This window comes from Gallus gallus, chromosome 7 (genome assembly GCF_016699485.2).
Source record: "Gallus gallus isolate bGalGal1 chromosome 7, bGalGal1.mat.broiler.GRCg7b, whole genome shotgun sequence".
NCBI lineage: Eukaryota > Metazoa > Chordata > Aves > Galliformes > Phasianidae > Gallus > Gallus gallus.
In genome coordinates, this window is record NC_052538.1 from 6136020 (window position 1) to 6160876 (window position 24857).

The 24857-nt window shown below is 42.7% G+C and overlaps 1 protein-coding gene across 1 annotated transcript; it reads left to right on the forward strand.

Annotated features, from left to right (window-relative positions):
• The first annotated feature begins 21466 nt into the window (after positions 1–21466).
• On the forward strand, positions 21467–22407 carry LOC112532818 (pancreas transcription factor 1 subunit alpha-like). The gene has a single exon (XM_040704144.2). It carries the CDS (start codon positions 21467–21469, stop codon positions 22043–22045), a length of 579 nt encoding a protein of 192 aa, XP_040560078.1. The 3' UTR covers positions 22046–22407.
• Positions 22408–24857: the final 2450 nt, after the last annotated feature.

Here is a 24857-nt window from a genome sequence, read left to right on the forward strand (position 1 = left end):
GTCTTATGAAACAAACTCTCCATAAATCACGTCATAAAATATATCCAGACTGTTTACAGGAAGATCTGCACTGTCAAGGGTATTTTTTTGCATGTGTGTTTGTTTTGTTTGTTGTTTTGTTTTGTGAACAATCCAGGTTCAGAAAAGTAGCATTCCTCTGATGTTGGAGGCAGAACACTTTATTACATGTGGATTAAAAACTTCTCTCACAGCTTAAATAGTTGAAGTTCCATCAGCCACTGGCAAATGAATTTCACCACCACCCCCTCCTTATTTTATTAATATTAATATTTGTGCTCTGCGGGTCTGCTATAAAACAGTTTGTGGTTTGCCGAACTTTTCACCCTACTTCTTCCTCAAGGTTGGAAGCACACAGGAGGACAACACAGTTATGTTACTTGCGTACTAGGTAGGAAAAGAAGATGATCTAGATCTTCACTCATGACTTTATGAGTCTTCTGTAAGATGGCTTGAAGATAACAGTCACCTCTCCTGGCGGAGCAGGTGCCAGTAGTGCTGGATAGAAGAGGAAGAATGTCCAACCCTAACAGAGGTGATTGTAACAGGAAATAGCATGAGATCCAGTAAAGATTTATACACTGTCAGAAATCTGTTCAGTGCTCATCTGTCCTGAACAATAGGTTGCAGCAACCAGTGGACTACAGAAGTCCATGCTGTCCCGTGGTGCCACGAGCTTGCAGAGCCTCACCAGTGTCTTCCTCTTGAATACACAAGCAATATACCAATAAAATCTCATCTCTTATTCAATCCCTTTATATTCTTGGTGGCCTGAGGGAGAATTTTTTCCATACAGGATTTTTTTCTGTACTCACAGATGACCTTGATCCTGGAGGAGGAAGCTTCTTTACGTGCACAGCAAGCACTCTTCTCACCCGCTAAAGTAATACACCCAACAAAGCAAGAGAAAAAGCCTGCTTTTTGATTTGTTTACTTCAGACTAGTCCTACCTAGCAGACATAGGTTTAAATCCAAGGTTTTCTGTGGACATTTACACTGTACTGCAAGAAAATTTGTCTTGCCCCTGCATTATGCCACTGCTTTCTGATGTGAGCTTTGTCAGCTTAGCACATGATCCACTCAGACACAGCTCTTCCCTTGGATGTCCCACTGGTCCCACCAACATATGAACAGGATAAAGGAGCCTTAGCTCCTCCATCTTGGAAGCTGATGAAGGCAGAGTCAGATTTGTTGTCCAGGTCACTCCCGCTCCTCAGATGTTCAAAGGGGTAGATAAGCTTTGTTTTCAGAGCAGGTTTTGGATGTGGTGAAGCATGTTAGTCAAGTGACAGTGGAGGTTTGGTTCTGACTACACATGGCAACAAAACAGCAGCTCATCACCAAAGCTCCCAGTGCCACTGAAACAGCCTGAAATGTGGATCTTTAGGTTTTGACTTTAACATCTGCACTAAATATACAGTAAACCAATTCTTTCACATACAGAAATTCTGCAAGCAGATGGCTGCCACCTCTGGAGCATGAAGTTCTTCCTCTGTCCTTGACTTTGCGTGCCACTGTCCTTATCGAAATGAGTAATGATACATCCCCAGCTGGAACACAGGCTGTGTTGGTATCCAGCAGCCCAGATGCTTTGCTTGAAGTCTCCAAATCCCTCCAATCTGTAAGACTGTGCTGGAAGGATCAGGAGCAGATTTATCCTGAGATTTCTGGCACTCCTCCTTCCAACCATGGCCAGCAGCTCCAAGAGAAATGCCTCTCTTTTATGTTTTGGCACTTCTAGTGCTGGCAGGAGGCAGAGAAGAGGAAAACAAACCTGAGCCTTCCAGAAACTCCATAAACAAACAAAGATTTCTTTTCAGTGTGGCTCTGAAATGGCCAGAGATCTGGGAAGCAGAAGACAGAGGGCGAATTATAGCATCAACATTGCTATATGTTCCTCCTAAACACAGCACAGATCAGAGCTCGCACCTCTCCAGCACATTTTACCACTGTGACATCCAGTTAGGGCAGAAAGATGTTCCAACTGTGAGGGAAGGATCCCTTGAGAGTTGCAAAAAATGTGCTTGCTTGAGGGTCTGCCTTGCCAGAGGGGCATTGAGTAGGGCTGGCAGGCTGAGAAAACACACTTCTTAGGCCACAAAAATGAGGGACGGGCTTGGGAACATCACAGTAGATCAGGCCTCAGGAAGGCAATTCTGTGCTAGGCTAGTGCACCACAGTGCTGAGTGGTTTTGTCTGGGCTTCACATCTCCAGAGGGAATGCTAACACATTTGTCATCATTTTGAAAGGAAACTCTGGTGAAATGTTAAATTCAGGCTCTGCTAGACCTCCTAAGAGAGCCTGAGGACATTTTTAACTCATGTTCCTGGGCAAGGCATACAAGGCAAGTGCTTTTCCAGGCATGGAGGCACGTCCAGCAACCTTGGTCAAGAACTGCTGGTCACAGATAAAAATGAAGCAACTTTGACAGTACCTCTTCCAGAAGTAGTTTTCTTCTATTTTCTCTTCGTATATAGAGGTGTTCGGGTTAATAGCAGCCGTTCACAGAGCCTTCACAGCAATTAAGTCTGGACTTGGGGCTGTTACAGGGGGTATGGTGCCAGAAGAAACAGATAATTATACCTGAACACCCAAACCAAGACATTAATGCTGTTATAATCATGAGCATTGAGATATGTTACTTTTGTGAACTGTATTGATGAAAACCTGCTGGCTCTAACCTTAAATGCTAACACTGTTGATAGGACTGTTTTCTTACAAATCTAAACCAATAGAACTGATTCACCATCACATACTGCCCAAACAACCCAAGGAAATGCTACTACATAAACTGAACTTAAATATATCCAAATCATTTCTTTCTTGGAAATGGACATATTCAAATAGAACCAGTTGTTAAAAGATGATGTTTGCCACATTGATTTAAGAGAGAGTAAGGTCAAGTGACCACAAACTGAAACATACCGTTTTAGTAAATTATTGCCTCCTGGCTGAGCATGCTGTTTGGCTGTGGAGTCTTCTACTATACAGATGTGATCTGAGAAAAGCCAGTTGGTTAGATAACAAGTGCTTAGCTCCTAATCCCACTATTAATGAATGAGTAAGTCATGAATGACTCATTCCTACCTCTCTGGCTTAGTTTTCATGCTAATAAAAATGAAAATGAATAATAGTTTTTTTCCCTTCTCTTCTCTTCTCTTCTCTTCTCTTCTCTTCTCTTCTCTTCTCTTCTCTTCTCTTCTCTTCTCTTCTCTTCTCTTCTCTTCTCTTCTCTTCTCTTCTCTTCTCTTCTCTTCTCTTCTCTTCTCTTCTCTTCTCTTCTCTTCTCTTCTCTTCTCTTCTCTTCTCTTCTCTTCTCTTCTCTTCTCTTCTCTTCTCTTCTCTTCTCTTCTCTTCTCTTCTCTTCTCTTCTCTTCTCTTCTCTTCTCTTCTCTTCTCTTCTCTTCTCTTCTCTTCTCCTCTCCTCTCCTCTCTCTCCTCTCCTCTCCTCTCCTCTCCTCTCCTCTCCTCTCCTCTCCTCTCCTCTCCTCTCCTCTCCTCTCCTCTCCTCTCCTCTCCTCTCCTCTCCTCTCCTCTCCTCTCCTCTCCTCTCCTCTCCTCTCCTCTCCTCTCCTCTCCTCTCCTCTCCTCTCTTCTCCTCTCCTCTCTTTTTTCCCCCTTTTTCTTTTCTTTTTCTTTCTTTTATTTGTTTTCCTTTTTTTCTTTTTTCTTTTTATATCTGCATGGATGCGATGTTCTGCTGGCTGATTAATGAGGTGATTTTCTGTGAGAGAAAAGGATGCTGGTCCTGGAAACAGTCTTGCGAACATACTGTTGAAGAAGTGTATATTGTCCAGGAGTGACATGGAAGAAAGGAAGAGGGGGAGATTCAGTTTATTGCTGTGAAGCCTCAAGGCATTATACTGTTCTTTCCCAACCAGTCCTTTTTCCTTTTTGGACTGATGCTGTCAAAACCAGCAAGGGATTCCACAGAAAGACACCTCTTCCATTTTAATGAATAACACTTACTTATTTAATAAGACTAACTCCACAAGGGAAGGTGTTATTCTCTCCCTTGAAAGCTGCACAAAGTACAACACTGATCTTTCTGATCCACTCTTCAAGTATGCATTTTCCAGGAAATGGATACATATATTTATATGTACATATATATTTACTTTAACATCGCTTATTTCTGCTCTCGCTCCAGCACAACAGCTCCACTGCCTTTTTCTGTGCTGCTCTTGGAAGCAGTTCACACAATATCACTAAGGGAATATTGCAAACTTCCGCACGAGTTTCGCACGATCGATGGGGCTTGCCGTGGGAAGGGAAAGCACACATGTACCCAGCCTTCTGAAGGTTCGGCCACGTTTTTGGAGCCACAGAACTGGATCCTGGTATAAATTAACATTTGTCCATTCCCAGATGTTCGTTCCGCCTTGTTGCGACACCTCTTACCTACTTTCAGACTGACCTTGCACTGGTCTTGAGAATGTTCACGAGTTTTTCAGTCATTGTTAAGAACAAGGAAAAAGAAACAAACATCTGGTTAGCAGAGCTGCCAAGTGCACATTCCTTCATTGTTTTTCAACCTTTCAATCCCTTTGTTTTTTGCTTGAAATTCCGTTTGATAAACGTGCAGAGAGCCACAGGGCACTGATTAGATGAAATTCCAGCTCTGACCCACGCCACCGCTCCACCAGCGTTGACTCAGTGGAAGCACCACTGACATCCACAGCCCCCAAATGGCCAAAACTAGGAATAGTGCCCTGGTGAATCTATCCCAAGTGTGTTTATGTGTAGAGAACTCATCCCACTCCCTCTGAGGTCAATGGGAGATTTGCCACCGACTTCATTGGGAACAGGATGGGGCTTTAATATTGTTACTCCTCTGAAATGGTGTTCAAGTCCACCCCCCTGCCAAGATGTGGAGTTCTCAGTTTCTGTCGCTGTAATGGTTTTTAATCGGAAACAATGATTTTATTGAATCTTGGCCTGCGGTGCTGGCACTGCCTGACAGAGCAGGTGGGATTGTTCCAACAAAAGCTCATGAAATATCAAACTCACGTGACGCAGCTTCACCTTCTCTACCTTCGCTGTACAAGATCTAGCCTGCCACATCTCCACATTGGAAGCATTTTCTCTTGAACGTAACTGCTCAAAACTGGATGAATTCAGCCCTTGATTCACATTGCCCAGATATGATCACCTCTCTAAGCTGCTAAGTTAAGGAAAGGAACTGCCTTAGATGTCACCTGTTGATAGACAGATGCTCTGCGGCTTGATTCAGACCTAGGGCAGGCTGTACCACCTTCCAGAGACAACTGTCTTTTGAAGGAGCATGCTAAAGTGAGGTCAAATTTTCAGTTGAGGCCAGGAAACCAGGCACAAGAGCTCAGTGTAAAAAGAACCGCTGACTACTTTCAGAGAGTTATCATAGGGAAAAGGTAAGGCACAAGAGGACTGCTGCGTTCTCCATCAATGAGATGTCTTAGCAAGGCATTGCATTAGCTGTTGCTTGGAATACCAAGGATCTGAGTATTTTAAAAGCTTCCCTCTGTTTTTTATTTACATGTGAGTGAGTCTGTGTCCCTGAAAACCAGATTTGAAGATCATTAATCTGAGACAAAAATCCAGGCAGACTTATGCAATGTTGTCCCACCCAGCTGTCAATCCTTACCAACCCCAATCTACGCACTGACTGACGCTGTAAGCAGGATTGTACCAGACTTGAAAGCCACTCATTTCCATCAGAGATGCCAAATCTGCGGTGTGGCTTTGTGATCCATGTTGACACCAGCCATAAGAAAAATTCTATTTTCTTCCAACTGGTCACTTCCATAAATGCCAAGTTTTGGGCAACACAATGTACGTCATTTCCAGCAAACCGCTCAGTGACCTCATTCCAATTGCCATTTTGTTGTTGTTGTTGTTCTCTCTTTTTTTTTTTTTTTAGTGCCTTTCTTTTAACCATACATTTTAGATTAAAAAATAATAATCTTGCAATCTCTCAGAAAAATCGGACTTTCGAAACAAGGATGCGAAGAAGCATAGTCTGATGGAGACTTGAGCAGGCAGACTATGTAGTCCTTCAGTCACTCACTGGAGATTCTTATTTATGTTCTACACTCAGGCATTGTACACACAAACATGAAGACTAGTTTCAGCTTTCAGTCTATACTCTGCCATCATTTTTTTTACTTAAGACATTTCCACATGTTCCCTCATTCAAAGAAACTATAGACTTGGGAGCTTTAACCTGTGAATGTGCCATCCTCATGTAATTTCCAATTTTAAGTGATTTCTGAGTGAGGAAAATACAGCCCAAAAGAGATATATTGGTTACCCACTTCCTACACACAGGAGGTCTGAACAACATTGGTGAACTGTCTCGAACAGATGATAATCCCAAAGAAAGAGAAGACAATAGAGCTTGAGAATATAGATGCAGAAGGACCTTGGCACACTAGATGTGATGGTATTTCATGAGTAATGCCCTTTATTGATCTTAAGGGGGGAACAGTGGTGCTCACATCTGGAAATCACACAATAGTTTGTCAAGAAAGATAGTCAGGTACAAGCTACTGGCAAATTCAGTTCTGTGGAAGAAAAATTGTTAAAACTTTTCTAAGTTTTCTATTAGTTCCATCTTTGGAGTCTTAGCAGTTCACGGTGGTTTAACAGCCTCTTCAAACCAGCAAAAGCATACTCATAACATCTTTATAAGAGAAAAAGTTTTGGAAAGCCATTTTGATCAAGTCTTCTTCATATGAAGGAGCTACGTTCAAGGATTGGAAGTTCTGCTTTGGTTTTGTACAGGTGTCCTCTTACTGACCCATAACTTCTTTTAACTCTTCTCAAGAGGAAGATGAGAATCCCTGCTAAAATTATTAGCTTTCACAAAGAATATTGTCTTTGAGGAAATGGCCAGCACACGTGCTTTGCTTTCTCTAAAGACTCCCGTGAACACAGCACAAACTCTGCACTCCTGCAGCTAGGAGGTTTTTTCCCCCAAAGACAAACATGTATTAGTGCCCTGCAATACTCTCTTGTCTATTCTGTTGTGTTTCCCACAGGTGCCACTGAGCTCAATAAACGGACCTCCCTTAGTTCCCATGCTCTCTTTCTCATAGCTAATTTGGACGTCTGACGTCCCTTGATCCTATATCCCACTTCTCTCAAACCATCTTTTCTTCTGCAGAATATGAACCTCTATGACCAAAGCATAGGGCATTTGTTAGGTTGCACAGATATTTAATGCTTTTGGTTGCCTTTTCTTCAACTGCTTGCCTGCCATCACAAGAGTGTCATAGAATGTGAGATTTAGACCTGAAGCACAGCCCAGGGATGTTTGCTGGAGGCCACTACAGTCTCATAAGACAGCATCTGCCCTATGTTTGAGATGGAAAAACAAACAAACACAGAATGAATTTGCGCAACGTAATCGAACGCAGTTGTTCTAAAAGGCAAGAAAGAAGAGTTTCGTGCTGTCCTCCTAACATCCATCCAGGACCCCACATCCCCAGGCTCTGCCTAATGTGATCTTTTTCAGCCTCTTCGTTGTATTTTCTGCATGTTCCTTTTTTTCCCTCATGGGGGTTTGCTAACCATAAGAGCTGCAGAGAGTGCAGAAATATTAACAGCAGTTGACAGAAGAGCTCTCAGTGGGACACAGAGGCTCCTGGCTTACCACTCAGTGTACAGCCCTTAGGATAACGTATATCATCTTACTGTTATAATTATTATTGCTTTCATTAAAATGGAGGAGATGAGAGACCTGCAAGGGGCGGAGAGCCTGAAATCATGCATACTTTTTTTATGACACCCAATGCAACACATACTCCTAGCCAAAGCACCCAGGCAGTCTATCTCATCGCAGTCAGCAGTAATAGTGAAAAAAGATCTACAAGTTACTTGATAAAATGCCCCATTATGAGCTATTGTGGCCTCAGACACGGGGGACTTCACAGCTATACCCAGGCTGGCTACAGCTGTTACGTGGAGTTGCTGCATCTCAGTCCATGCTCGGCTTGCTGTTTTGGAGCACGCAGTTTCCCTCCAAAGTGAAAAAAATGCTGCCCATTCTGAGGAAAGTGTGTAAGTTTCCTTTTTTTCAAGAACAGATTAAACAGAAAATCCTCTCCATTTCCCCCTAAGGAGGGCTCTTTCCTCATGCAAGGCAGTGCTTTAACACTATAAGCTCAATCAATACAAGTATTTCACCCTGAGACTGACTATGTTTTCACTTGGAGTATCTATCACACTAAGTAAACCCCACAGCTGTTGAAACAAAAGAGGCTGCACACCAAGCCCCTCCTGATTTTGCAGGGACTCAGGATTGAGAACAATGACTCGGTTTCTTGCTAGCAGAGCTAAGGAGATCTTTGGCAACAAGATGAGTCAGAGTAGGCAGAGGAGTGAACATCTGCCTATGGCTGAAGCAAGCACAGCAAAGCCATAACCTCTCACACTACAAGAAAGGCATTGCATTTCTTGGACTGTTATAATATTGATTTCAACGAGTTCTAATTACGTCTGTCACATCTTTTGGCTTACAGAGGTACAAAGCACCCATGATTCCTAGGACAGTCAAGTGCAAACTAAGTGACCATGTATATATTTGCGTTGTACCTTCCAATCATATTCAGACAAGAAAACAGCATAAACCACATGTTCCTCAAATGAGAGGATGTTTATTCATGTAGATGTCATCTCAGACATTGCAAAACATAGCCTTCCCACTTCTTCCCAGTGCTGTGCAAGACCCATCATCCTCAAAGCAGCCAACATTTTCTGTCTTCAGAATGTTCCTCACTCAAACATGTTCTTGGCAACTCTGCACAGAGAGGTCACACGCAGACAACTGACCTTGAGCAACAGTGTCACCTGCAGCACTGTGTCCAGTGCACATTCTTCTGCACTGAGATGTAGCATCTCATAATCTACAACAGTGAATATAAACATATTCGTCTTCCTGGTCTGTCTTCTTCGAATCTGTCAAGGAGTATCCTATAGTCTGTGGCTGCTGACCTATTACCCAGTATTACCAAAATGCATTAATCATCTTAAGTCATAATAATGTTTTCTAATGAAGAATAAGCTACAGCTGTTAAGACAAACACTAGGCTAGCTTTTGTAGGCGTACTATGTAACAGTGCTACCTAGTGAACTTCCCATTTTGATGCATGCAAATGACATTAATTAGCACAGACAGAAGGTTAGCTTTGAGCGTTTTCATCTGATTAGATATAGAAGAGACGCTTGTGGATGCTAAAGAACAATGCATTCAGTGAATGCTCCTTTGGAATAAACCGGAGGCAATGGTTAGGCAATGAGGTAAACTCTTCAATAGACTAGATCTTTACCCAGGTTGGTAACTTGAATTGTTCCCAAACCATTAGCCCCACATACCTTTTCACCACCTCCATGTCAGTCTCAGATCTCTGCGTGGCCAAGCTGCACAAAGCCATGTACTATAGAAACACCCATACATACCTGGAGAAATGCAAATGAATTCATACAGAGCTTGAAGGAACTGAGGTTAGATTTGGTATTAACTTCCTCATCTGTGACTACATGACCTTCTGGTCTGAAATGTATCCTGGGAAAGTGAAAGGAGGTCAAATATGTGTGATCTATGTGAAAAGTGGAAGGGAGCCATCCTTTGGCCGTAGGGACAGGCTGTGGAGTAGCAGATATCAGTGAAATCAAGGGAAAAACAGAGTTGAATATTAGGAAGCATTTTCTACCAGTAAAGGATCAGAAAACACAGTAAGTGAAGCTGCAGTTACCGCCATCCTCTAAGAACAGGTATGTCTTGTCTGTTAGGACTCAGAAGGTGCCATTGGACATGCATTAGAGAAAGAAGAGGGGTTGCATGGCTTCCTGGAATCCTCTGCAGCATCACTGTCCAGCAGACAAACAGCCAAATACATTTATCAGATTTGGGGATTTTTTAGTTTTATTTTTAAAATATTTTTATTTGTGCAATATTCCTAATTCCCTAGTGCTACTGCATTGCTTCTGACTGAGCTCTATGCCTATGACTGATATTAATTCCTGTGTTCATCAGTGCATTACTCCATCAGAAGAACACAAACACAAAGTGATTTCAGTCATGGTTATTTTAGACTACAGTTACTAAATCTTCAGCTGTGGAGCCAAAACTCAGGCAGCCACAGCTAAGAACTACTTTTTACCCCTTGTATTGCAGCTGGACAGGTACAGGGGTTATGCTTTGAAGCATCATGCTGATTGCACTGGGGTCACACCTACTAAACCACCTGGCCAAGTTCATGTTAAGTTTAGCTGTGATGATCTGAAAAGCCTATCTGAAAGGTAATTTACATTTGTCAACTAAAATAATCATAACTTATTCCCATTTCTCCTCAAAACTTTCATATGTAAACTTTTCACCTATGGTCTCTGCTCATGCATTGTTTTGCAGAAAAGCTGTCCTAAAGGTTAAGCTAGTTGGAGAAATATATATCATATATATGCTTTCACATGGAGGAGAAGACAGCTCTACTGTGCTCCTCTCAGGACTCATCTATCAGCCATTTTTGGAGCCAGTGGGGCCACGAAACTCAACAGCCTGCCTAGGGTCTGGAGTTATACAGACCTGGGGTTATACAGACCATATTTCCTTCACCTAAAAGCCAACCTGGATGATGGGAGTTCAGACATGACCTGCAAGTGTATCTCTTTAATAACGTGGCTTCTCAGTTCCACTGGTAGGAGCTTAAACAGGGCTGGCTGTCATGAAAGCTTGACTGCTCTCTGATAATGCCCTACAGCACACAGGCTCTGGCTGCAAAATATTTTGTTGACACCTAAGACCTCCACTCCTCTGAGACAGTAAAAAGTCAGATAAATAACCTACAAGAGCCAGAAAGTGCAAAGGGGCAAATGCATCTGACTAGAGGTTCCACAGCTTTGCTTTAACGATTGGAGTTATCACAAAAATGGCCAAATGAAGGACCAGCACTATTTTTTTCACTTCTGCATGTTTGTGTGTGTGGACATGAGAAAGTTTGTTCTCTTTCACTGTGGGTTTCACTGGTATTTCCACCAAGAAGGACAGTGCTTTGAAGCTGGAGGCTGGGTATGTTCGTTAGGAACTGGGGGTGATTCCAGAACGCAATTATATTATTAGTACAAATAAAGCATGACATTTCCTACTACAGCACATCCAGAAAGAATTTTTACATAGTTTTTAAGACCCCAGAGTCACTTCAGCCCAGTGCAGGCAGCCAGTCACACTGGAATACCAGCTGCTCAGAAGAGCAAGGACTAGTTAAAAGAATGAAGTGTTTAAAACTTGAAGAAATAACTTTTCTTTGTCTTGCTTCACTGGTTTCCAGTAACCTGAATAGATGAAGTTACTGCATCGTGAGCAATAGTTGAATTACAACCATGAACATACTTTTCTTTGGTGAACTTGTAGAGAAAATGAACACCATTTTTTTACATACCTGAGGAATAAAAGCACTCGTGGAGAGGAATCTCTCCCACAGGGAACCCTGGCGTACTTTGCAGTAGTATTTTATTAAGAGCTGGAGAGTTCAAGGGTCTCACAAATGTAAGTTTTCAATTAGCTTTCCATTATGTCCCAAACAGTCTCTAAATACTCAACTAAACTTTAATCCAATCACTTGATTTGACTCCAAGCATGATTTATCTTTTAATCATCATCCGTTCAATGAGGGGGAAAAGAAAGCAAACTTGTTCTTGGCTCATCATGACTCATACATGAATTTTCTGCGATCAGAGTTGTGTTTTCCTTTTGGCTGATGCCTTGGCAAGTGCAAGCATTGGCTCTGGCTTTCTGTTTAAGTATGATCATTCCTGCTCATTCCCCATCCCCCTTCAAAATGTTGAATAACACTACATGTTTGTCCTTTATACCTTTTCCCACTGAGGCATGTGATTTTTTTGCAGTATCTTAGTGTTTCATTAATCAAAACTGTCTGCTATTTGACCTGCACTCACAATATAAAACACGTTTTTAAAAGGGAGTTCAGTATTATAAATGAATGGCACTTTTTTTTTTTTTTTTTTTTTTTTTTTTTCCTGAGAGGATGTATTATAGAGAGAGCACAACCACAACATGACACAGGCCAGCAAGTACCTTCTGGTATTTGTCATACAGCCAACACAGCATACAGACAAGCTCTCTGGAGGAGCTGCATGGTGCCATCTCTCCTTCTGGGAGCTGCAGCACCCCATTCACCAGCTACAGCTACACCAAGTTATGACTTACCTCCCAGAGACACCGCAGGCACATGCTTTTGCCTTCATGCAATAGCCACAGTTAAATGCACCTTCCCAGATAAAATAAGAAGTGGAACCAACCTTTGCCCGCAAGTGGCATGAACTGCAGAGCCTTTGAGGCTTTGAGTGTTGTGTAGCATCTCCCATGCATTATTATTCATGTTAGTGGCTGGTGAAACAGTTCCAGCTGGCAGAGTTTGCATATACTGCTTTCATCTTAAATCCGCTGGCTGCCCAGAACTGTGAAACAGCAGAACTCCCCAGAGTATACGTTTCTCAAGAGATTTCCCATTGAAGTGTTCTTTACCATTCACAATGGCTAGAAATGTTGGACAAATTCCTTCAGGCTGCCACCAACTCAAATTTTGATGCAAGGCTAATTGTGCTTGAGAGTCTTCTCTGAATGCTGAGTTTCAGGCTACCAGAAAGGCTCTATGTCACTCCAAGTGACATTCATCTCCTGAAAATTGGTGTAGAGGTTTCATCCCCTTATTCATATTTGAAAAAGAAAAATGAAGCTACTGGAAAGCAATTCATCTCAATGCCCTCTTCTGATTTGATGCCAGCATTGGTCTTGGGAGCTGTCTCACTCAGGTCCAGTGTCAACATCTGCTTTGTAGGCAGCTCCAATTAGGCAAGATGACTTTGTGATCCAGGTTCCCATGCTGTCCCTAGCCAGCAGGCAGTGGTAGGTATGTGCCTCACTGATCTTTGCTTATTGGTTTGTCTCTACTGGTCCATTTCACAGCTGCTGCTGTGCAGCCTAGCTGCTGGCAGAGGTCCTGCCTGTGGTCTAGTTCTTCCCAGTGGTTTAGCTTTGAAAAGGGTGTACTCTACCTCCATAGGACCCACTAATTAGTTTCCAGTGCCAAATCATGTTTTAAATCTGACTTTTCAGACTATGGCACTTTTCAGTAAGTGCAGGCATTGTCAGGTCTTCAGCTAGGAAATAAGATGCAAGCCTTCAGTAAAGGCAGTAATGACCTATCAGCCTTTGCAGATCATTTAGTGGTCTTGGAGACTTTGAGTCAAGACTGGATGTATCTTTATAAAAATATCCTTTTGCAACAAGAAAATCCCACTGGGCTTGAGGCCAAAGTTGCTGGGTAACAACCGAAGGTGTGTGCTATCATGGCAATCAGAATAGAGGATCATAATGATTCCCTTCTGGGTTTAAATCTTATGAAAACTCACTTCTTGTTAATGCTGAATTCATAGAGCAAGAATTCACACTTGGGATCCTACCCAAAAAAACTGGCAGCCAACACAGCAGATCTGAATACTTCACTGCTTTTATAGTGGGAGACTGCATTCGTGCTGCTGGGAACAGCTCTCAGATCTTTTACTTTGATCCTCATTTTTTGCCACTGCCTTTTTCTCTCAGACAGTCAAGGAATCATAACCTTCCTGGTCTACAGAGCTGCCCCAGAAAATAGTGCCCTGTTAATCAGCTCTGGTTCAGTGCAAGAAGGGAAGTGTTGGAGATGGAAACATTAAACTTATTCTTGACACAGGGTGATTCATCTGATCCAAATCTTCCCAAGACTCGAGCTCTGTCTTCATTGGTGTGAGACACATGCCTTTCACAAACAGATTGACTACTCCCTACACTGCTGGCTCTTCTTCTTTTCCCAGCCATGACCTTCTGGTAGAAAAAAGGAGGAAACGCCAAAACATAGAGTAAAGTCACCCTCAGCTGAGCATCCCTGAAAGGGCACTGTGATGGTGGCCTGCTAGCCTCTCAGGTAGGGCATGCCTGTGGAGTCTGTCTGCAGAGCTGTGTCCTCATCAGCTAAGCTCAGCAAACAGCCCATCCACATAGTTCCAAAACTGCTTTTTAGAACTTAATCTTTGCATTTGTGATGGAGTTGAGGAAACCCCAGTGATGCCAGCTGGTGTCTTTTACTTCATCCTAGCAGAGCTTGGTTCAAGCCCTTTCCACAGAAAGTGGAGAGTCTGGATACATCTGTGTGGGTGCACATGCTCAGCAGCACAGCAGGCTGCCTGCAGCCCTCAGGGTGTCCTCATATGCTCATCTCTGTCCCCATGCAGATCTGGGAGACCATTTTCCCTTCCAGACCTGTCTGTTGGCATGTCTGTGCATTTGGAAACTGATCTTGTTTTCTGATTTCTGATTTCTGATTTCCCCCTCCTGATTTCATAGAGATGCCTCTGCAACACAAAACAACCCACCGGGCAAGTAAGTAAATAAGCAACTAAGGCTCTTCTCTCCCCTACTGCAGTGTTATGGTAACATTATGTGATAACTCTACGTGAAGAGCAGGTTTTGGGTGTGCTCATTCTACCCTCTGTGTCCACACATTTGAGGTGGCTGGTAACAGCCAGGGAGAAGCAGCTCCTGGCTGGAGAGCAGAGCTGAAGCATCTCACACACGTGGAGGTTTTCCGAAGCTATTGTTCTCATTTTATAGTGTGAACATGTGCTGGCTTCCCATAAAGCAACAACAGCTGTCAGTCAAACAGACATCACTCTGTAAATCTGCCCCAGCAACTCTCTTTTCCAAACCCTGAGTCTCCAGGCAGGTTTATGAGGTGCCGCCTGCACGATTAACTGGTGCAGAGAATCGCAGTGCAGGTGCAGTGAGCAGGAGGGAGCGGGGCTGGGGGGAGCTGGAGAGCAGGCCTCAGCCATCAGGGCCTGCCGTCAGCCTGGACTTCAGGCCCTGCTCAATGGCCTGGTGCGTGGTGAGGGCCTTGGGCTCAGAATTTTGCGCACTAATGGAAATATCACAGGGTTTCTGGTTGAGGTGTAATCTGGAGATGCATGAGCATGGGTCTCTTCTCTATACCCTAGCTTTTTGTTGAACCATCGTGTTTCTCCTCATCAGTTCTCTCCATAGGAAAAGCCAGAAGACTAATAAGGAAATTAACCGGAGACAGAATCTGTGGGCATGTTTCTTTTTCTAATGACAACTTTTTTGACAGTGGTCTTGCAAAGAGAATTAACTGTTTTCTTCAAGAAGAAAGGCAGAATGATTTTCTTAGTTTCTGACTGCTTGAATGCTAATTGAACTCATTGACAATAACTTGATTTTAAGCCAATTAGTCATGAACAAGAGAGGGACACTCAAAGTTATTGCTATGACCCATCATAACCAAGAAAGCCATTAATAACTGCACTAGCTATAACATAAATTGAAATTCTTCCTCTCCCCAGAGGTATTTCTCACTGATTACAGAGGTATGGATATTCATGGGTACTGTCTGCAATCTCTGGAAGATATCTTATGTTGACCTTCCTGTGTTATCTTTCAGGTGGCTTAGAAAGACACCATGCAATGCAGGACCAGCAGTCCTCCTAAGGCCATCACACGAGGAACTTTCCTTCAGAAGTTTCCATGAGCACTTCACCTCCCTTGAGATCCAAACTGTACAATTAAGAATAGGCTGATGTATGTGTTGTGTCCCAAAGACAACCATTCACTTAAATTAGCAGCCACAAACCCCAGTGCAGTGACTTGGATGAAGAACTACTTGGCGGCAACAGTCCAAAGGTCATTCCCCTGACTCATAAAATGCTCTGTGAAAAAGGGGAAACCACGAGTGACTGTTTTAATTAGAGAAAATACCTTCCTTCTCCCAAGGAGACTGGGATTAATTTTCCATAGCTTTGCAAACACCCTGCAGAAAGTTTAAAGTGACTGCTATCACTTTTAAACACCAAAGACTTTGAAAGCAAAGACTATCTTGACTAGTTTACGTCAATAAAGAAATAAATCAATGTTATATGAACAGTCATTCACCAGTGCCTTTCCCCAAAAACTTTGACTTCTGATGTTTCTACCCTGTGAATAATAAAGGTCCTGTTACCTTTTTTCACTGAAAATCAACATCCTGTGTATGCTATGATAGTTTCATTTCACAAGTATTTGAGCATCTCAGAAATAGACATTACTTCTTTGAAATTCTCTTGCTCTGGAAATCCTCCTTCTGCTTTTCATTACATTGCTACATTTGCTCTCCCTTTAGGTTAAAAAGAAGCACATTCCACTGTTAAATGATAATACTTGCACTTTTTTTTTTTTTTTTTTTTTTTTTTTTTTTTTTTTTTGCCCCCCACCACTTCACAATGCAGCCAGTACTTCAGGAACACCAGGCATAGCATATGGCTCAAAAGAAGGTATAGGAATTCAAGGGTCTGCCTCTTTGATGCAGAGAGATCAACCAACGAATTAGCAGGTCAGTTCAGATACTGCAAATCCCTCTGAGCAGCTGTAGTTCAGCAGTATCATTACTAATGTTTGTTGAATTAAGTTACACCACTGGGAGCTGCACTCTCTCACTTGAATAATGCATTCACCCAAATTTCTGGCCTCTTTCATTTAATTTTCACTGTTCATTTGGGATCCAATTCCCAGTTCTGCCGATAAGCACAGTGTAAATATAAATAATAAATAAATAATTTCACAAACAACTGCAGAATACTCTCAGTGTCTTCAGTAGGAATATTTCCTGAAAGCAGGCTTATACTCAAGCTCTGTGAAAATCCTAGAATCTGCCATGGATAGATTTGTTTAGGTGACAGGAGAGAGCAAATAGAATGTAAGAAAGTAGCTCCCAGAACAAATATCCCTCCCACTGTAAGAGCCAGGTAAATCCAAGACTGCTTCATGAGACTTAATGTGTACAAGTTTATGGAGCCGGATGACATGCATCCCAGGGTTGTGAAGGAGCTGGCTGATGTGTTTGCCAATCCACTTTCCATTGAAAAGTAATTGCTGTCAGGCAAAGTCCCTGGTGACTGGAGAAAGGAAAACATCACTCCCATTTTCAAAAAAGGTAGAAAGAAAGACCCGGGGAACTACAGGCTGGTGAGCTTCTTGACTGTGTCTGGGAAGATCATGGAGCAGAACCTCCTGTTAGGGCACATGCAAGATGAGGAGTTAAGACAGTCAGCACAGCTTCACCAAGGGCAGATTGTGCCAGACCAACCTGGTGGCCTTCTATGATAGAGAAACAACACTGGTGGACAAAAGAAGGGCAACAGATGTCATCTGTGGGGATGTGCAAAGACTTTGACATGGTCCTGCACCACATTCTTATCTCTAAATTGGAGAAATATGGATTTGAATGCTAAACTATTAAGTGGATAAAGAATTCAGTGAATGGTCACAGTCAGAGGGTTGTGGTCAGTAGCTCTATGTCCACGTGGAATCCAGTTATGATTGGTGCCCCCTGGGGGCCTGTCTTGGGACAGGTTCTTTTCAGTATATTTATCAACAATATAGACAGTGAGATAGAGTGCACCGTCGTCAGGTTTGCCAGTGACACTAACCTGCGCAGTGTAGTTGATACAATAGAAGGAAGGGATGACATCCAGAGGAACCTGGACAGTTTTGAAAAGTGAGCCAGTGAGAACCTAATGAGGTTCAACAAGGCCAAATGCAAGGTGTTGCATTTGTGTCAAGGAAGTCCCAGATATGTACAGATGTGTACAGACTGGGAAAATAACTTAGTGAGAGTAGCCCTACAAGGACTTGGAGAATGGGTGGATGAGAAGCTGGACATGAGCCAGCAGTATGCTCTTGCAGGCCAGAAGGCCAAGAGTATCCTGGGCTGCCTCAAAAGAGGGGTGGCCAGCAGGATGAGGGAGGTAACTGTCCCACTCTATTCTGCCCTTGTGAGATCCCATCTTGAGTACTGCATCCAGGTCTGGGAATCCCAACACAAGAAAGGCATGGAGCTGTTGGAGTGGGTCCAAACGAGGGCCACAAAGATGCTCAGAGGGCTGGAGCACCTCTTCTGTGAAGGAGGGAGTTGTGCTTTTTTAGCTTGGGGAAGACTCTGGGGAGATCTCCTCCCATTTGTGGCCTTCCATTACCTAAGGGAAGCTTGTAAACATGAGGGAGGTCAACTTTTTACACAGTCTGATAGTGATAGTGCAAGGAAGAATGTCTTTAAATTGAAAGAAGGGAAATTTAGATTATTTGTTACACATAAATTCTTTGCTCAGAGGGTGGTGAGGCACTGGAACATGTTGTCTAGGGAGGTTGTGGATGCCTCATCCCTGGAGGCATTCATGGCCAGGCTGGATGGAGCCCTGGGTAGCCTGATCTGGTGGGGGTAACCAGCCCTTAGCTGGGGGTTGGAACTAGATGGTCTTTAAGGTTTCTTCCAACTTAAGCTATTCTATAATTCTATGATTTTATGACTCTGTGATTCTATGAGTTGGGAAAATTATTCAGGGAGACATGGATACTTAGACCTTCAGAATTCAAATCAAAATCCAAGTGATCATGGCTCCATTGTCTAACATAGACATTACAGATATACTGACTCACGAACTTGCTGTCATCAGGCCCTACTGATAAAAATGGCCAGTAGACACATTTTGTCTCTAGATCCCCCTCAGTCTGAGGATGCTTTGGGGGAAATGACTGTTGAGTAGATCTTGAATTTACTCTTCATAACTAACAGCATTCTCCCTCAAATTTTGTACTGGTGCCACTTTGTTCATTGTTTGAGACTCCTTTACCATATCTTCCAGATATGAAAAGTGCAAAAATGATCGAATTAGTGGTATATTATGTCCCCATATGGCAAACTCAGTGTCAGAAACATCAGGAGTTCAGCAAGTCTGAAGCTGTGGTAAGGTTTGTTTGTGTGAGGCATGGGAACCTCAATTTCTCTTCTGAGGCCTGATCTCTTTCATAGTTGGCTTTTTAAGGGAAAATCTTTTCTTATTTTTCTCTCCCTCTTCCACTTCCCCTCCCCCACCTCTGCTTTGTCCAGAGCCTTTCTAAGAAAGCCAAATTCCCCTGAACATGCTAAAAGAAGGCTTGCTGGAACATCTGCTTTCCATCTGTGGAGCCAGACATATCCCCAGGCAACACTATTAGCAGTGATGGATCTGGAAGGGAACATTAAGCACCGAAGAAGCATCTGCTGAGAAAGAGGAACCCAGCACATAAAGCTAACCATGTTATTTGCCAGGTATCCTTGTTTCTAACCATTGCTCCCAGTGGACAACCATCTCCTCCAGATTCCTATTCAGGAGAAGACCTGCTGTTTTCTTGCTGATTTAAGTATTTTCAAGTGTCTTACATTTGTGCCTCAGGTGATCAAATGAGAACTACCAAGTGCTCAGTTAAAAAGTGACTGTTGAAAAGCAGAAGTATTCAAAAGGGAATCTGAAATCTGGGAACTGCAAAGCACCTACGAGAAGTCAACAACACAGCAGCAATGCTGCAGAGGTATTTTGAGTAGTGTTGGTGCAATGTTCCAAGGTGAGGACCTGAGGCAAAAAGTCTTTTCCATTCCTTGTTTTCTGCACAGCAGAGCCCAGATCTACATAGTAGTGTATAGAAAGGACTCCTGGGATCAGATATGTAGTTCAAATGCCATGAATGGGGAACAGGGAACGGTAGTAAGTCATTTGTTTTGAGATCATTGCTTGCACATAACGCTAGAAAATACAGTTATATAGTCTAAAAGAAAATGTTGTAGAATGACCTCTGTGTTGACTGGCCCAAGCTTAACTCTTAATCCTGTCACCTGAAACTGTGGCCATTTCTTTCACCTCTCCCAGACACATCCTACTCTGTAAGTGCTTTGCCCCTTGTTGCGCTTCATAGCAGACACTATCTGTCACCATGGAGTCTGAGAGTGTCATGTTAAGGGTATGAGCCTAAAGCATGGATAGTTGGAGAAGACCTCACATTGAGTCAAAAGTTTCAGAAAGGATCCCCTTGCTTTCTAAGCTCCTTCTCAGAGAGGAAACTAGGTGCAGCTAGGTCTAGACTTAGCCCCAGACTTAGACTATGTCTTATGTCTAAAGGATTATGTGTGTAGTCACTTAGCAGAGTCAAAGTTTCGCCTCTCAGACATTTTTGTTGAAACAGTTCTACAAAGGCAAAAATAGATTGTTTACTGAGGTAAATATAACAGATTCAAAAAATGCCATTGATAAATTTACTAGCTACATTAATGCTGAATAAATTTCTTAGGTATCTTAACAAGGCTTGTGTTCTTAATTTAACATTGAACCCTCACTCAGAAACAGGACATAAGTCTTCACATGAAGTCAAACATTTGATAGAGTGCATTGATAGAAGTGCTTAATGCCATGCTTCAGGGAAATCATTGAGGCTTTCTCTATCTTAAAATATGTTTATTTTCCATTAAGTCCTTAAAATATCACTTAAACTACTACTTAAGAAATTTAAATATTGACTTAAATATTGCAGAAATCAAGGAGGCTGAGTAGTCCACCTGCACTGTAAACTTGATTTAAAGTTCTGGTGGTGCTTAACACCTTTGATCCCATTTGTTCATTATCACAGGAAGAAAAGTCACAAATTGTCATACTGTACAATTTCTACTGTCTTGGTTTCCAGCATTTCTCAAGATGTGACCCACCTGTTAATCATTTTTGGACTACACTTGTGACTGTTAGTTGCAATTCTCAAGTGCTTAGTATGGTCTGAGAAGGACTACAAAATACCTCCAGTGTCCAAAAGATGTGTAATTTATGTATGAATCGGAAAATGCCGCAAAATTGGTCTTGGTTTATTCAATGTGAGGTACCACTGTTTTCCATTTTAACACAGCAGTACATCACATCTTTATCCCAACCATTCTCCCTATAGAAGTGCAGAAGATGCAACTGGCTTCTGCTGTCAAAAAGGGCATAGTCATATGTTTCTGACAGCATAATAATAGCGTTTTGTTTGTCCTGTTATAGGAGAATGTCGGGCTATTAACACTTAACCAGAAAGATAAAGAACTGTAGTTTGTTTCCTCATCCAGTTACTGCTTACTGAAACCAACAACAATAACAATAAAGTCCCAGTGTGAACCCCACTCTAAACAGACAGAGAGACTGAACTTGTGGATGAACTCAGTAATTGCTTCAATGGATATTCCAGCAGAAAGGTAATAGAAAAATTGTTCTCATTTATTACACTCATTCGTATTCTTTTGTAGTGAATAGCTAATAAAAAGAGAAGCACATGTGCTAATTACCTTTGACTGTAGAAGAATAGGATCCTTCCCCTGCTGAGAAGCCAAGAAGTATTTAAATCATGAGTCTCACTTGGATTTGTAACTAGGGGAACTTTTGCAATAATCTTCCCCAAGGACACAACTAGGACTCTGCCCCAGACAGGTATTAAGGGGGCATTAATGAAAATGGAACATCGTTTTCCTAATAACTGTTTGTTTGAAGTCTGAATTATTTTCATTAACTTGATTCAAACTGGTGGATCAGAGAATGGAGGAACCTTGTTACAGCTTCGAGCAGGAAGACCCCACTTCTGAATTTTTCTTCTGGGACCAAGATCCCAGTGATGAGCTCCAGCTGGACAACCTCCTTCTGGAGGATTTCTCCCTGGCAGACCACTTGTTCCCTTGGCCTTCCTCTGCATGCCCGCCCGCAGCCGCCACTAGCCCGGTAGCCCCGCCGAACCTGTTGAACGGAGCGCCGGAGCGGGTGCCGGGTGCTGAAGTGGACAGCTCCCCTCCGCCCGGCCCCGCCGCGCCGCGCCCCGGCAGCGCCCACCGTCGGGCCGCCAACGTCCGAGAGAGGAAGAGAATGCTCAGCATCAACTCGGCCTTCGATCAGCTCAGGTGCCACGTTCCGACTTTCCCGTACGAGAAGCGGCTCTCCAAGATCGATACACTCCGCCTGGCCATCGCGTACATTGCTCTCCTTGGGGAGATCCTGCTCTCTGGCTGCGAACCCAAATCCTACGTGGAGCAGTGCCTGAAGAGCAATTTGCAAAGCCACCACCAGGCAACCTGGAATATAAGCGGTGAGCAAAACAACGATTTTATTTTCAGAGATTGCTGAAATCCCATGGGTTGCCAGTGAGAGGGAATCTGCCAAATTGCTTTTGAAAAATCATTTGTCACATTCAACTAGCTATGACAATTTAAAGATTTTCTCCAGTTTCTTTAAGTCTTTTCTTTAGCTTTTGCCTGACTGAGACACCTGGCTTTGAGTGTAAACAGAATCTAATTTCTTAAAATACATATGTTAAAGGGTTTCTCAGACATGTTACAGTTTGACATTGAGAACTAGGTTACACAAGAACTTGCACTCTAATTTCAGATTCGATTTCAAGTATAATGGAGTGAATATCTGTTTGCAATTATATTCTTTGATAATATTTATATTTTAAAATGAAAAGTTGATATTCTGTTCTCTATTTGGCTTGCAAGGGTTTGGATTTTGTACTTGCTTCCACCAGAATACATCACTTCACCTGTCCACTGCAGGTTGATAATAAGAAATTTCCTAAGTGCCCAAGAAAAAGAGGGCCACATGAGTCAGAGTGAAAGCAACAGGTCTTTAAATGACTTTTGGTACTTACCAATACAGGGAGGAGCCAAGGTAGATTTTCAGTAGTTCTTGGCACTTTGCACTGTAATGTAATGAATCTCATTTCCAATTTGGTCCCTGTGTAGTTTATATTCCTTAGGATTTTGTCACATTTTGAAAATGGGGTTGGAAACATATCAGCCTTCATAAAGTACAACATAATTCGAGAAAAATCATTGCAAAAGAAAGTTTCACAGGGAAGTGTCAAGGGGACAGAGCCTACTTGGGAAAATTGAAAAAAGTTAATTGTCTTTGTTACAACTCTCTCAAGTGTTGAGAACTTTTTATTTTGTTTTCCAGCTTCCCCCACCTCTAAGTTGATTTAAAACAAACATCTCTCATAGGTATCAATTCTTTGTCAGGAGAAGAGCTCCACTTGGAAACATCTAAACAAATGAGGCCAATATTCTGGAGAGGCTAAACCTGTTAAACTCTAATGTAAATGTTTTTGAAGTAATGTGGTGTGTGCTTACTTTGTTTTCCTTTCTTTCTTCTGTTTGGTGCAGATCTGACAGCCCGCCTGTCTTGGATAAAGTGGGATTAAAAGATACCCAAAAGAAATATCTCTAAAGGCAACATATTGCTAACCTGATGCCCTGACTGCTAGGTACCAGCTGTTAAATTCTCAGTACTGCAAGCAAATGCACGGCACTTGCAACTTTACTAAGGGTTACTGATCACTTTCTTTCTGCACATCTAACATCCAGACTCTTTCGGTGTTAATTCACTGCTGTTTAGGACCTTCTGCTTTCTTTCTTCTACTTTCTCACACATTTAAAGACTGTTCTTACATGAAAACAAAGAAAAACTATCACTGCCAAAAAAAAAAAATTAAAAATCAGTGCCATTACAATCACAATATAAACACTTGGAGATTGCTGTCCTATTCAGTGAGAATAATGTCCAAATCACATTTTCAGTGCATGGGAAAACATATCCCTGCCCACAAGAATAAGCTAAGCAATTCTCATTGTAAGCTATTGCTTGGCTTAAGATGTCTAGGGCAATAACTATAAAAGTTGCCAGTTATTCAGTGCACAGACAACATGAAAGGCCCAATTTCCAGACATTTCTATTTATCTCTCCCAAGCTTCCCATGCCTTCCTGCTTATATGAGAACTTTTGGAGTTCTAAATCCAAACAATTTTGGCTACAAATATAAAAAAAACCACCAATGGCTGTTAGTGCTTGCACCTCCTTCATGCCCCTTGTACATTTCATCCTGACAGTTCATGCAGAGACAGTACCTGGCTTTTGATGTTTTCTACAAAAATACTCCTTCCTTCTGGTTTGTGAGTTTTTTTTAAGGATGCGCTAGTTACCTGATGTTTCTCCAGGAGCAATTAGAAAGGCTCTGCTAAATACTTCCAACACCAAATTTCCCCCACTTTTCTGCTGAAACAGATCAGAGGGGCAAAACAATGTGCTCACACTTGGCAAATGATTACCAAGGAGTTGTTTACACAGAAGAGCCATCTCATTCTGCAGCCCATGGGTACAGTAAAGGTTTTCATATTAGCAGAAATAAAAACAACTCTAAAACAACCCTGCAGCCACCAAGGTCAGCGCAGAAGAAGGGAAGGAGATGTTTCAGGCATGCAGCAGCAGCGGTTCCCTGTGGCCCAGGAGAGACCCGTGGTGGAGGAGGCTGTCCCCCTGCAGCCCATGGACACCATCTGGAACATACCTCCCCACTCAGCTGTGGAGGAACTCATGGTGCAGCAGTGGATGTGGCTTGAAGGAGGCTGCAGCCCATGGAGCCCCTGCAGGAGCAGCCCTGGCAGCTGATGCCTGCAGGAACTGCTGCCCTTGGAGCTGTGCTGGAGCAGTGCCTGAGGGATGGCCCTGTGGTATGGAGCTGTGTTGGAAACATGCTTGAAGAGCTGCATCCCGTGGGAAGCCATGAAAGATCAGCTGGGGAAGGATGGCATCCATGGGAGGGACCCACATGGAGCAGGGGAAGGGAGTGACCATGGAGGAACAGCAGAGATGATGTATTATGGGCTGTCTACAGCCCCGTTGTCCTGTGCCACTCAGGAGAAAGTAGGAGAAGGTGTATGGTGTGAAGGTGTTTTAGTCTGCTTTTAGTTCTCACTGCTCTCACCTGGTAGCAGTAGGCAATAAATTACATTAGTCTTCCAACACTGAGTCTGTTTTGCCCATGATAGTAATTGATGAGTGATTTCCCTGCACTTATCTCAACACCTGAGCCCTCTTTCATTGTATTTTCTCCCCAGCTCCTTCATGGTGAGGGCTGAGAGAGCAGTATAGTTTAGCTGTC